General features: G+C 43.9%; 1 protein-coding gene across 4 annotated transcripts in view; it reads left to right on the top strand.

Annotated features, from left to right (window-relative positions):
• The window catches only part of dapk1 (death-associated protein kinase 1), a 181177-nt gene that overhangs the window by 67421 nt on the left and 98437 nt on the right, over nucleotides 1-15319 (top strand). For all 4 annotated transcript variants that reach the window (XM_031829527.1, XM_031829528.1, XM_031829525.1 and 1 more), the window contains 2 exons: nucleotides 8336-8557; nucleotides 12270-12408. In XM_031829527.1, coding sequence (XP_031685387.1) covers nucleotides 8336-8557; nucleotides 12270-12408 — 361 coding nt within the window. The remainder of the gene's footprint in view (nucleotides 1-8335; nucleotides 8558-12269; nucleotides 12409-15319) is intronic.

Genomic DNA, 15319 nt, shown 5'->3' with positions numbered 1-15319 from the left:
AGCTCTATTTGAACTACCAGCTGACTGGATTAGAGCTCTATTTAAACAACCAGCTGACTGGATTAGAGCTCTATTTGAACAACCAGCTGGCTGGATTAGAGCTCTATTTAAACTACCAGCTGACTGGAGTAGAGCTCCTGAAATTAGTAGGTGTCCTAACTTTTGACTGGTACTGTATGTTAAACTGCAATCAAACTGTAAAGACCATTAACCTGAAGAACAGTCCCTCTCCCATGGCTCTCTAAAGGCCACAGACTGTGTTACCTCCCAGATAAAATGTTCACGTTGTGTGCAGATTTTAAGGTTGTTAACGATTGTCAGACGTCTTGACTCATTCAGGGTGACGGGGTCCAGTGTGCGGTCATAGGATTTGACAAGATTATGGCAGTGTTAGCGATTTTTATCCTTTTATAGTGCGTAGAACTCTATTTAAACAACAACCAGCTGACTAGTGTAGAGCTCTATTTAAAAACAGACAACAACCAGCTGACTGGAGTAGAGCTCTATTTAAACAACCAGCTGACTGGTGTAGAGCTCTATTTAAAATAGACAACAACCAGCTGACTGGAGTAGAACTCTATTTAAAAATGGACAACAACCAGCTGACTGGTGTAGAGCTCTAATCGAACAACAACCAGTTGACTGGATTAGAGCTCTATTTAAACAACCAGCTGACTGGATTAGAGCTCTATTTGAACAACAACCAGCTAGCTGGATTAGAGCTCTATTTGAACAACAACCAGCTGACTGGATTAGAGCTCTATTTGCACTACCAGCTGACTGGAGTAGAGCTCTATTTGAACTACCAGCTGACTGGATTAGAGCTCTATTTGAACTACCAGCTGACTGGATTAGAGCTCTATTTGAACTACCAGTTGACTGGAGTAGAGCTCTATTTGCACTACCAGCTGACTGGATTAGAGCTCTATTTGAACTACCAGCTGACTGGATTAGAACTCTATTTAAACAACCAGCTGACTGGATTAGAGCTCTATTTAAACAACCAGCTGACTGGATTAGAGCTCTATTTGAACAACCAGCTGGCTGGATTAGAGCTCTATTTAAACTACCAGCTGACTGGAGTAGAGCTCTATTTGAACAACCAGCTGACTCAAAGGCTGTTTGTCTCTCCTCTCTACTTCCTTTCTGTCCTCCCCTCATCTTCTCCAGTTGCTCTTTTGAAACAAGTTGGAGGCTACAACCATTCCCAAAACAAAAGAGAACAAGCAACTTGATCCCTCTGACTGTTGGCTTCAGATAGAATGCTGTCAGAGAAACAGAATGCTGTCAGAGAAACAGAATGCTGTCAGGGAGTGTTTTAGACAGGGGAGAGAGAAACCACTCTGACTGTGTTCCTCAGCGCGTGTGTTTACTCAGCAAGCATTAAACGTTTACTATGCAGAAATTGCTCCTCCATTTCCTGGTTGCTAGAACTCTCTAATAGTTTGCCTAATTTCAGTTGATGTGAAAAAATAGAGTGTCGTGTAAAGAATCAATATACCTTCTAAACCGCTGTGAAATATATTTTCCATTACCAGAAATATTGTTGTTTCAGCTGTTTGAAGCTGGTGTACAAAACCGAAAGTAAAAGACACAGAATCTAAGAAAGGGAAGCATAGAAAAAAACACACAGAACCGATCTACCTATTCTTAGACTGGCTTTCATTGAGAATTACATATCTATAATTCACATTTCTATGAGTTAAATATTGCCACCTGTTGCATTTCTACACATTTTGCCACAGGGCAAAGATAAAAATTATATGCTATTCTACTGTGATATATGCTAGATGGGCCAGCTGCTATGGGTAGTATTAGAGAGAGGGGGTTTCTACCAGCTGATGCTACAGGTATGCACCAAATACGTGGTGAGAGGGATTGACCTAAACATCATCAATTTTATAGCGATTTGTATTGAACATTTATTTTTTTAGAGGCAAAAATATGTCTGTTTTGAGTATCCTGTCAACTCCGTCAGTGGCTTGTCACTAACGGTTTACCCCTTTTTAATACTCTTCAAATATATTTTAATCACTGGTCTGCAACATACAGAATTATGCTAGTTTGTGCATAATGCTTTAATACATTGAATAACACATACAAAGACAAATGTTCAAAATAATCTGCGGGACTAAAATATATTTTCATCCAGAAGTTTCTCTGACCACCTCACACCTGCGCGCAGCATGTCAGGGGCCCGCAGGTCACGCCAGTTGCCCACGGGAATGCAGCTCTCTACAGTCAGACAAACAGTGGTTAATGAATGGATGAGGAAGGAGAGATTGAAATACGGTCTTACAGTTGAGTGTTTCATCGTGTACTTGAATGTCAGTTCCTCTCAGAGCATATTGACATGCAGGCCTCTCCCTAGTCTCCTCCCTTGTCTCTTCTAAAATCTGGTCTCTGCCTGCAGCTTCTGGGGAACCAACTGCTGCTCCTATTAACATGAGAAAGGCCTGTACAGTTGAAGTCGGAAGTTTACATACACCTTAGCCAATTACATTTAAACTCAGTTTTTCACAATTCCTGACATTTAATCCTTTTAAAAAGTCCCTGTTTTAGGTCAGTTAAGATCACCACTTTATTTTAAGAATGTGAAATGTCAGAATAATAGTAGAGAATGATTTATTTCAGCTTTTTATTTCTTTCATCACATTCTCAGTGGGTCAGAAGTTTACATACACTCAATTAGTATTTGGTATCATTGCCTTTAAATTGTTTAACTTGGGTCAAACATTTTGGTTAGCCTTCCACAAGCTTTCCACAATCAGTTGGGTGAATTTTGGCCCATTCCTCCTGACAGAGCTGGTGTAACTGAGTCAGGTTTGTAGGCCTCCTTGCTCGCATACACTTTTTCAGTTCTGCCCACATATTACATATTTTCTATAGGATTGAGGTCAGGGCTTTGTGATGGCCACTCCAATACCTTGACTTTGTTGTCCTTAAGCCACTTTGCCACAACTCTGGAAGTATGCTTGGGGTCATTGTCCATGTGGAAGACCCATTTACGACCAAGCTTTAACTTCCTGACTGATGTCTTGAGATGTTGCCTCAATATATTCACATAATTTTCCTCCCTCATGATGCCAGCTATTTTGTGAAGTGCACCAGCACCCCCATGCTGCCACCGCCGTGCTTCACGGTTTGGATGGTGTTCTTCGGCTTGCAAGCATCCCCCTTTTTCCTCCAAACATAACGATGGTCATTATGGCCAAACAGTTCTATTTTTGTTTCATCAGACCAGAGGACATTTCTCCAAAAAGTACGATCTTTGCCCCCATGTGCAGTTGCAAACCGTAGTCTGGCTTTTCTATGACAGTTTTGGAGCAGTGGCTTCTTCCTTGCTGAGCGGCCTTTCAGGTTATGTCGATATAGGACTTGTTTTACTGTGGATATAGATACTTTTGTACCTGTTTCCTTCAGCGTCTTCACAAGGTCCTCTGCTGCTGTTCTGGGATTGATTTGCACTTTTCACAGCAAAGTACGTTCATCTCTAGGAGACAGAACGACGGCTGTGTGGTCCCATGGTGTATATACTTGCGTACTATTGTTTGTACAGATGAACGTGGTACCTTCAGGCGTTTGAAAATTGCTCCCAAGGAGGAACCAAACTTGTGGAGGTCTACAATTTGAGGTCCAGGCTGATTTCTTTTGATTTTTCCGTAATGTCAAGCAAAGAGACACAGAGTTTGAAGATAGGCCTTGAAATACATCCACAGTTACACCTCCAATTGACTCAAATTATGTCAATTAGCCTATCAGAAGCTTCTAAAGCCATTTTCTGGAATTGTCCAAGCTGTTTAAAGGCACAGTCAACTTAGTGTATGTAAACTTCTGACCCACTGGAATTGTGATACAGTGAAATAAAGTGTCTGTAAACAATTGTTGGAAAAATTACTTGTCATGCACAAAGTAGATGTCCTAACCGACTTGCCAAAACTATAGTTTGTTAACAAGAAATTTGTGGAGTGGTTGAAAAACTAGTTTTAATAAGTGTATGTAAACTTCCGACTTCAACTGTACATCCCTGTATCCTCCTCCTTCCCATCGCAACCATGGCTGTATGTAGTACTGTGCCCCTCCCATAGTCTCTTCTGGACTGGGGACTGTGAAGAGACTCCTGGTGGCTTGTCTTGTGGGGTATGCATGGGTGTCTGAGCTGTGCGCCAGTAGTTTAAACAGACAGCTGGGTGCATTCAACATGTCAATACCGCTCACAAATACAAGTAGTGATGAAGTGTCATGATCGTCGTTGTAATCATACTCAGACCAAAGCTCAGCGTCGGTTTAATTTGAAGAGAACCGAATACCAAAACAATAAAGAAGAAATTGCTGCCTATTTATGATCCCCAATCAGAGACAACGCTACCTCTGATGGGAACCAGGCCATACCATACCAGCGCCCCCCCCCCCTAGTCACAACCCCGACCTAACCAAAATAGAGAATAACAAGGCTTTCTATGTATAAGGGCGTGACAGTACTCCCCCACCCCCCCAAATGTGCGGACTCTGGCCGAAAACCTGAAACAAACTAGGGAGGGTGGGTGGGGGGGGGGGTGACTTTACCCCCGCCCAGGTCTTTGCCCCCGCCCAGACCATGGGTCCCGGCCATGGAGCCGGGTTGGACGCCATGCCTGGACTGGGCATCAGTGCAGAGGAAGGTTCCGGCCTTGGAGCAGGACTGGACGCTGTGCCTGGACTGGGCACCGGTGCAGAGGAAGGCCATAGAGCTGAGTTGGCCGCCATGCCTGGACTGGGCATCAGCGCAGAGGAAGGTTCCGGCCTTGGAGCAGGACTGGACGCTGTGCCTGGACTGGGCACCGGCGCAGAAGAAGGCTCCGGCCATGGAGCTGGAGGTTCCGGACCGTTGACCGTCACTGGAGGTTCCGGACCTTTGACCGTCGCTGGAGGTTCCGGACCTTTGACCGTCGCTGGAGGTTCCGGACCTTTGACCGTCGCTGGAGGTTCCGGACCGTTGACCGTCGCTGGAGGTTCCGGACCGTTGACCGTCGCTGGAGGTTCCGGACCGTTGACCGTCGCTGGAGGTTCCGGACCGTTGACCGTCGCTGGAGGTTCCGGACCGTTGACCGTCGCTGGAGGTTCCGGACCGTTGACCGTCGCTGGAGGTTCCGGACCGTTGACCGTCGCAGGAGGTTCCGGACCGTCGCAGGAGGTTCCGGACCGTCGCAGGAGATAGCGGAACGTCGCAGGAGGTTGCGAACCGTCGCCGGACTGGGGAGGTGCACTGGAGGTCTGATGCGTAGGGCCGGCACAGGTTGCACCAGACTGGTGACACGCACTTCAGGGTGAGTGCGGTGAGCAGGCACAGGATGTACCGGACTGGGGAGGCGCACTGGAGGTCTGGTGCGTATAGCCGGCACAAATTGTAACAGAACGGTGACACACACCTCAGGGCGAGTGCGTGGAGGAGACGCAGGACATACCGGACTGGGGAGGCGCACTGGAGGCCAGATGCGTGTAACTGGTGCAGATGACGCCGGACTGGTGTCACGTTCCTCAGCACGCCCGCTCTGCAGCACTCTCATCACCACCACCAATCTTTCGTCTAGTTCCTCCTTTGACTCCCTGATGGTCTCTGGCTCATTCCTCGGCTCCGCCGACCACCCCGTGTCACCACCCTGTGTGCCCCCTCCAAAAAAAATTGGGCTGTCTTTTGGGCTTTCTACTTGGCCACGAACCCGTGTTGTCACTGTCCTCCCTTCTCTCCCGTCGTCTGACTCCATGGCAGGCTTTCATGTCTTGCCAAGTGTCGTGGTAATTTCCTGTATTACTAAATGATGAGAGTTATAAACCACACACCAGTCAGAGTTATATTTAAACTTCATCTTTAATTATACACTGCTCAAAAAATCTGAATGAAATATTCTTATTAAATACTTTTTTCTTTACATAGTTGAATGTGCTGACAACAAAATCACACAAATTATCAATGGAAATCAAATTTATCAACCCATTGGAGGTCTGGATTTGGAGTCACACTCAAAATTAAAGTGGAAAACCACACTACAGGCTGATCCAACTTTGATGTAATGTCCTTAAAACAAGTCAAAATGAGGCTCAGTAGTGTGTGTGCCTGTAAGACCTCCCTACAACGCCTGGGCATGCTCCTGATGAGGTGGTGGATGGTCTCCTGAGGGATCTCCTCCCAGACCTGGACTAAAGCATCTGCCAATTCCTGGACAGTCTGTGGTGCAACGTGGCGTTGGTGGATGGATCGAGACATGATGTCCCAGATGTGCTCAATTGGATTCAGGTCTGAGGAACGGGCGGGCCAGTCCATAGCATCAATGACTTCCTCTTGCAGGAACTGCTGACACACTCCAGCCACATGAGGTCTAGCATTGTCTTGCATTAGGAGGAACCCAGGGCCAACCGCACCAGTATATGGTCTCACAAGTGGTCTGAGGATCTCATCTCGGTACCTAATGGCAGTCAGGCTACCTCTGGCGAGCACATGGAGGGCTGTGCTGCACCCCAAAGAAATGCCACCCCCACACCATGACTGACCCACCGCCAATCCAGTCATGCTGGAGGATGTTGCAGGCAGCAGAACGTTCTCCACGGCGTCTCCAGACTGTCACGTGCTTTCATCTGTGAAGAGCACAGGGCGCCAGTGGCGAATTTGCCAACCTTGGTGTTCTCTGGCAAATTCCAAACGTCCTGCACGGTGTTGGGCTGTAAGCACAACCCCCACCTGTGGACGTCGGGCCCTCATACCACCCTCATGGAGTCTGTTTCTGACCGTTTGAGCAGACACATGCACATTTGTGGCCTGCTGGAGGTCATGAGCTGCACTACCTGAGCCACTTGTGTGGGTTGTAGACTCCGTCTCATGCTACCACTAGAGTGAAAGCACCACCAGCATTCAAAAGTGACCAAAACATCAGCCAGGAAGCATAGGGACTGAGAAGTGGTCTCTGCAGAATCACTCCTTTACTGGGGGTGTCTTGCTAATTGCCTATAATTTCCACCTGTTGTCTATTCCATTTGCACAACAGCATGTGAAATTTATTGTCAATCAGTGTTGCTTCCTAAGTGGACAGTTTGATTTCACAGAAGTGTGATTGACTTGGAGTTACATTGTGTTGTTTAAGTGTTCCCTTTATTTTTTTGAACAGTGTATGAGCTTCACCATAGCCCTTTGACTCAGTGTCTATAAATTAATTCTGAGAGTGCTTACAAAAGAATAGTAGTATCTTTTATAGCCAAGATACACCCCTCTCAACTCGCATGACGAACCACAGATCTCAGGAACTTCAAAAAGGGCCTTTTACTTGAGAAAGGAGTATCCCATAGCCAGATAGCATTAGCTATAAATGATCGTTCAGTTTGGTAAATAAGACGAGGTTCTAATCTCGTTCTTGGTACTTCATAGTACCAAAACATTACCTCATCCAATGGCATATATCAATTGTCAATTCTAGATACTCCCATCTCAAATACACCCTCCTCCTGGACAAGCTCACTGAGGGGAGTGAGCCTCTAGGTCATATACTAGGTCAAGATAAGTTCAACATCAGAGGGGACATACAATGGTTCCAGACACTGTCATACTCCTCCCCCCAATGGGAAAAGGAGGTAGTGACTGGAGTACAGACATCGTGGAGCCCTTCACATGGTTTAACAGATACATTCACATATGAAGACAATGTTAAATTCTGACTTCTCTGATATTCTGCATATTACCAGACATATAAAAGACAAGCCTGACCTCTCCCCTCTCTGGGACCCAAGTGACTTTTCCCTAGAGAAGAAAGGAAAAATGCAATTGCCAACACTATAGTCCAAAAGAAGACATTCTAATGACAAGTATCTCACATAAGCATATTATGAAATTAAATAAAACATCTTATTTGAGACTATAGCTGAGACTATAGCTGAGCTGAGACTATAGCTGAGCTGAGACTATAACTGAGACTATAACTGAGACTATAGCTGAGCTGAGACTATAACTGAGACTATAGCTGAGCTGAGACTATAGCTGAGCTGAGACTATAGCTGAGCTGAGACTATAGCTGAGCTGAGACTATAACTGAGACTATAGCTGAGCTGAGACTATAGCTGAGCTGAGACTATAGCTGAGCTGAGACTATAGCTGAGCTGAGACTATAGCTGAGCTGAGACTATAACAGAGCTGAGACTATAACAGAGCTGAGACTATAACTGAGCTGAGACTATAGCTGAGACTATAACTGAGCTGAGACCATAGCTGAGACTATAACTGAGACTTACTGAGCTCAGACTAATTTCATGGTGAACAGTATGTTTCTATCTGTCTAACTCTATGACCATCTCCTCTCCCCTTGTCCTGCAGTGGTCAGTTTGCGGTGGTAAAGAAATGTCGTGAACGTAGCTCTGGTCTGGAGTATGCCGCTAAGTTCATCCGTAAGCGACGGAGCAAGTCGAGCCGGCGTGGCGTGACCCGGGAAGACATCGAGAGGGAGGTCAGCATTCTGAAGGAGATTCAACACCCTAACACTATCACGCTACACGACGTGTTCGAGAACAAGACTGATGTCATCCTCATACTAGAACTGTGAGTACCCTGACCCCTCTGACGCCCGACCCCCTGATGTCCTGACCCCCTGACGCCCTGACTCCCTGACCCCTCTGACGCCCGACCGCCTGACGCCCGACCTCCTGACGTCCTGACGCCCTGACCCCCTGACGCCCTGACCCCTCTGACGCCCGACCGCCTGACGCCCGACCCCCTGACGCCCGACCCCCTGACCCCTCTGACGCCCGACCGCCTGACGCCTGACCCCCTGACGCCTGACCCCCTGACGCCCTGACCCCCTGACGCCCTGACCCCTCTGACGCCCAACAACCCCTGACCAGACTGGTTACAGATCAAGGTTGAGGCCATAGTTAGGGGTGCTTTCTCATCAGAACCAGTTTGTGAACTAGTGTTATGGTTGGGGCTGCTTTAACCTGGACTCTCTGGCTTGAAGAATCCATTACAGGTCAAAGATAAGCACTGTGAATGATGTTACCACATCAGTACCACTACAATACGCTGTGCCAAAGACCAATGGAAGGTGGTGTTTCTACCAGGGCTTCTACTGAGAAAGTGTGTGTAACTTGTTATCTTTGACACTGTTATCCAAGTAGACAGTATTTCAACCACATAATGCACCCAAGACCAACTGAAGTCTTATCAGAAACGTGTTTCATCGTTTTCTCAGCTTTTCCTTTCCTTAAAACGGGTCAAACTGATGCCATTGATCCTGTGCAACATGTCCCAATCTTTCCAATGTTTTGGAGTTATTGCGTTTTCTCCCCGGTCCCTAAATCAAACCGACAACTTTACCGATGGTAACTAGATTATTCATGCTCATTCTATCGATGTAAGACAGACACTCCTTGAGTATCCCAAATAATAACGGGATATTGCTGTGCATATAAAGATGCTCAGTGAAATATAATAACTTTGTTGTCCTTGATCATTCATTTTAAGTTTGTCCTGAAAATCTGTTTTTTCATCAGTATTTTATATACATGTTTTATAATATGTATATTTGTGTAGACTACACCTAATAAAGAATAGAAGAGGCCTTTTGAATTTCTTTGAATTCAATTCTATTTCCTTTCATTCAAATTAGAATTGCAATTCTGTATGCTGTTTGCTACTTCAAGAATTTAATTGGAATTGATGAGACATTTTATATTCTGAATTGAGCACTACCCTGTTTTATAAATCCTGACAGTCCCTATATCCAGTCCCTATATCCAGTCCCTATACCCAGTCCCTATATCCAGTCCCTATATCCAGTCTGTTCCAGCGTAAAACAAAAAAACAGGTTGTTTTGGCAACTTGTGGTCAAGTGACTGAACGCTGTGTTGTGATTGGCTGAGTGTGTTACTATCCTGTCACAGCTTCCTCTGCAGTTGGCTGCTACCTCCTGTTCCCTGTTTCCATCCTCAGAGGAAATACATAAACAAGGGATTTTGTTTTAGGGGGGAAAACGTCAACAATGTAGTCATTACAGTGACCTGCTATATCAGTCACCAGTCTGAGAGAACCATGTCGTCATCCCAAATGGAGCCCTAGGTCCTTTTTGACCAGGACCCAAGTAGTGCCACTTCACTGAATCATTACTCAGTGATTCACTAATATTTTATAAAAAGGCAATATATGTGCCTACATAAACTATGCCAAAGGTAATATATTCCAGTGTACACTCTGGTGGAGGGTTGTCTTCATGGCCTCCATCTGTCTAGACTCTGGTGGAGGGTTGTCTTCATGGCCTCCATCTGTCTAGACTCTGGTGGAGGGTTGTCTGGTGAAGGGTTGTCTTCATGGCCTCCATCTCTTTAGACTCTGGTGGAGGGTTGTCTGGTGAAGGGTTGTCTTCATGGCCTCCATCGCTTCAGACTCTGGTGGAGGGTTGTCTTCATGGCCTCCATCTCTTTAGACTCTTGTGGAGGGTTGTCTTCATGGCCTCCATCTCTTTAGACTCTGGTGGAGGGTTGTCTTCATGGCCTCCATCTGTCTAGACTCTGGTGGAGGGTTGTCTGGTGAAGGGTTGTCTTCATGGCCTCCATCTGTCTAGACTCTGGTGGAGGGTTGTCTGGTGAAGGGTTGTCTTCATGGCCTCCATCTCTTTAGACTCTGGTGGAGGGTTGTCTGGTGAAGGGTTGTCTTCATGGCCTCCATCTCTTTAGACTCTGGTGGAGGGTTGTCTTCATGGCCTCCATCTGTCTAGACTCTGGTGGAGGGTTGTCTGGTGAAGGGTTGTCTTCATGGCCTCCATCTCTTTAGACTCTGGTGGAGGGTTGTCTTCATGGCCTCCATCTGTCTAGACTCTGGTGGAGGGTTGTCTGGTGAAGGGTTGTCTTCATGGCCTCCATCTCTTTAGACTCTGGTGGAGGGTTGTCTTCATGGCCTCCATCTGTCTAGACTCTGGTGGAGGGTTGTCTGGTGAAGGGTTGTCTTCATGGCCTCCATCTGTCTAGACTCTGGTGGAGGGTTGTCTGGTGAAGGGTTGTCTTCATGGCCTCCATCTCTTTAGACTCTGGTGGAGGGTTGTCTGGTGAAGGGTTGTCTTCATGGCCTCCATCGCTTCAGACTCTGGTGGAGGGTTGTCTTCATGGCCTCCATCTCTTTAGACTCTTGTGGAGGGTTGTCTTCATGGCCTCCATCTCTTTAGACTCTGGTGGAGGGTTGTCTTCATGGCCTCCATCTGTCTAGACTCTGGTGGAGGGTTGTCTGGTGAAGGGTTGTCTTCATGGCCTCCATCTGTCTAGACTCTGGTGGAGGGTTGTCTGGTGAAGGGTTGTCTTCATGGCCTCCATCTCTTTAGACTCTGGTGGAGGGTTGTCTGGTGAAGGGTTGTCTTCATGGCCTCCATCTCTTTAGACTCTGGTGGAGGGTTGTCTTCATGGCCTCCATCTGTCTAGACTCTGGTGGAGGGTTGTCTGGTGAAGGGTTGTCTTCATGGCCTCCATCTCTTTAGACTCTGGTGGAGGGTTGTCTTCATGGCCGCCATCTCGTTATGCTCTGAAGGGTTGTCTTCATGGCCTCCATCTCTTTAGACTCTGGTGGAGGGTTGTCTTCATGGCCTCCATCTCTTTAGACTCTGGTGAAGGGTTGTCTTCATGGCCTCCATCTCTCTAGACTCTGGTGAAGGGTTGTCTTAATGGCCTCCATCTCTTTAGACTCTGGTGATGGGTTGTCTGGTTGTCTGGTGAAGGGTTGTCTGGCTGTCTGGTGAAGGGTTGTCTGGTGAAGGGTTGTCTGGTGAAGGGTTGTCTGGTTGTCTGGTGAAGGGTTGTCTGGTGAAGGGTTGTCTGGTTGTCTGGTTGTCTGTTTGTCTGGTGAAGGGTCGTCTGGTTGTCTGGTGAAGGGTTGTCTGGTGAAGGGTTGTCTGGTGAAGGGTTGTCTGGTTGTCTGGTGAAGGGTTGTCTGGTTGTCTGGTGAAGGGTTTTCTGGTGAAGGGTTGTCTGGTTGTCTGGTGAAGGGTTGTCTGGTGAAGGGTTGTCTGGTGAAGGGTTGTACTTCTGCTCTCACCTCCTCGCGAGGAAAAGGACCAGCGGTCCGGTAGTCACGGCCACGATGACGCCGTCTCCGGTGTCACTGCAAGCTGTGCTTGTTTTGTCACTTGCCTTCTTCATGGCACTGATGTGTTGTTACCCACTCGTTGGTATTGGCTGAAGTAAGCCTTAGGTTGATAGAAGTTCCTGCTGTTAGCTTATTGTATCTACATTAGGTATTGTCTAAGATCTCCTCTCCTCCTCCTCTCCTCTAGGGTGGCTGGTGGAGAACTGTTTAATTTGCTAGCAGAGAAGGAGTCCCTAACAGAAGAGGAGGCTACTGAGTTCCTCAAACAGATTCTGGACGGAGTCCACTACCTGCACTCCAAACACATTGCACACTTTGACCTCAAGGTACACATACACACACTTTGACCTCAAGGTACACATACACACACTTTGACCTCAAGCTTCACATACACACACTTTGACCTCAAGGTACACACACACACCCTTTGACCTCAAGGTACACATACACACACTTTGACCTCAAGCTACACACACACACACAGCTACAAGGGCTACTCCAGTGATGTGTTCTGTCCTCTCCACTCTGCTCTGCACTGAAACCAGACACAACTAATCAATGGCAGAGCTTTTATCACACTCTGGCCTGTCTCCAGCCGGAACATCCGTCATCACTGTCACTCACCGGTTGTTAGTTGGTGGACGACATCAGGGTTCTGATCAGTTCAATTCCAAATCAGTCAGTGTTGTAAAATGTCCCATTTGTTTTAGTGTGATCATTTAAACATGCTTCCCCAAAAACTCAAGAATGAACATGGTCTACACTATAGGACAGCTTGAGTCACATGATCCCCAAATTACACATACTACTAATACTACACATACTACCCTACATAATACTGCTCTACTACACATATTGCATAATACTACTCATACTTCTCATACTACACATTCTACTATACATACTACATAATACTACACCATACAACTCATACTACATAATACTACTCATATGACACATACTTCATAATACTATACAATAATGTTCATACTACATAATACTACACATACTACGGATTCTACTATACACACTACATAAGACTACTCATACTACACATGCTACATAATATTATACAATACTATTCATACAACCCATTCTATTGGGTACTACATACTGCCTAATACTACACATTATACTATGCATACTATGTAATACTACACATACTACACCATACTACTCATACTACATAATACTACTCCACTACATAACACTCTCATACTACACATTCTACTATACATACTACACACACTACACTATACTACATAATACTGCACGTACTACGTAACACAATACTGTTCATACTACACATACTACTCATACTATATAATACTACTCATACTACATAATATAACTCATGCTACGCATAATTCTACTCGTACTATATAATCATACTCATACTACTCATACTATATAATACTACACATACTACATAATACTACTCATACTATATAATACTACACATACTACATAATACTACTCATACTATATAATACTACACATACTACATAATACTACTCATACTATATAATACTACACATACTACATAATACTACTCATACTATATAATACTACACATACTACATAATACTACTCATACTATATAATACTACACATACTACATAATACTACTCATGCTAATAATATTTTTTATTTCTACTTTGCACATTCTTCCATTGCAAAACTACCATTCCAGTATTTTACTTGCTATATTGTATTTACTTTGCCATCATGGCCTTTTTTTGCCTTTACCTCCCTTCTCACCTCATTTGCTCACATTGTATATAGACTTGTTTATACTGCATTATTGACTGTATGTTTGTTTTTACTCCATGTGTAACTCTGTGTCGTTTTATCTGTCGAACTGCTTTGCTTTATCTTGGCCAGGTCGCAATTGTAAATGAGAACTTGTTCTCAACTTGCCTACCTGGTTAAATAAAGGTAAAATAAATAAATAAAAATAAAATAAAATAAAATACTACACATACTACACACTCTACTACACATACCACATAATACTACTCATACATCATAATAATACTCATACAACATAATACTACGCGTACAACATAATACTACTCATACTATATAATACTACACATACTACACACTCTACTACACATACAACATAATACTACTCATACATCATAATAATACTCATACTACATAATTCTACTCATACTACACATACTACTACATAAAACTAATCATGCTACATAATATTACTCATGCTATATAATACTACTCACACAACACACTCTGCTACTCATACAACATAATACTACTCATACAACATAATACTACGCGTACAACATAATACTACTCAAAAAACATAATACTACTCGTACTACTCATACTACGTAATACCATATACTACTACACATAATACATACTACCACTCATACTATGTAATACTACATAATCCCACGCATGCTATATAATACTACTCATACTACACAATACTACTCATACAACATAATACTACTCATACTATGTAATACTATGCACGCTACATAATACTACTCATACAACATAATACTACTCATGCTATATAATACTATGCATGCTACATAATACTACTCATACTACATAATACTACATAAAACTATTCATGCTACATAATACTACTCATGCTATATAATACTATGCATGCTACATAATACTACTCATACTACATAATACTACATAATACTACTCATGCTATATAATACTATGCATGCTACATAATAATACTCATACTACATAATACTACATAAAACTATTCATGCTATATAATACTATGCATGCTACATAATACTACTCATACTACATAATACTACATAAAACTATTCATGCTACATAATACTACTCATGCTATATAATACTATGCATGCTACATAATAATACTCACACTACATAATACTACATAAAACTATTCATGCTATATAATACTATGCATGCTACATAATACTACTCATACTACATAATACTACATAAAACTATTCATGCTACATAATACTATTCATGCTATATAATACTATTCGTACTACACACTCTACTACTCATACAACATACTACTCATGCAACATAATACTACTTATGTCATGCTACTCATACTACATAATACTATATAATACTATGCATGCTACGTAATACTACGCAATACTACTCATATTACTGAATATTACACATACTATATACTACTACACATACTATGTAATACCACTGAATACTACTGTACTCATATTACTCATACTACAT

This window comes from Oncorhynchus kisutch, linkage group LG8 (genome assembly GCF_002021735.2).
Source record: "Oncorhynchus kisutch isolate 150728-3 linkage group LG8, Okis_V2, whole genome shotgun sequence".
Classification (NCBI taxonomy): Eukaryota; Metazoa; Chordata; class Actinopteri; order Salmoniformes; family Salmonidae; genus Oncorhynchus; species Oncorhynchus kisutch.
The sequence above is the reverse complement of the archived record's forward strand: the minus strand, read 5'-3'. Positions and strand labels throughout refer to the sequence as shown.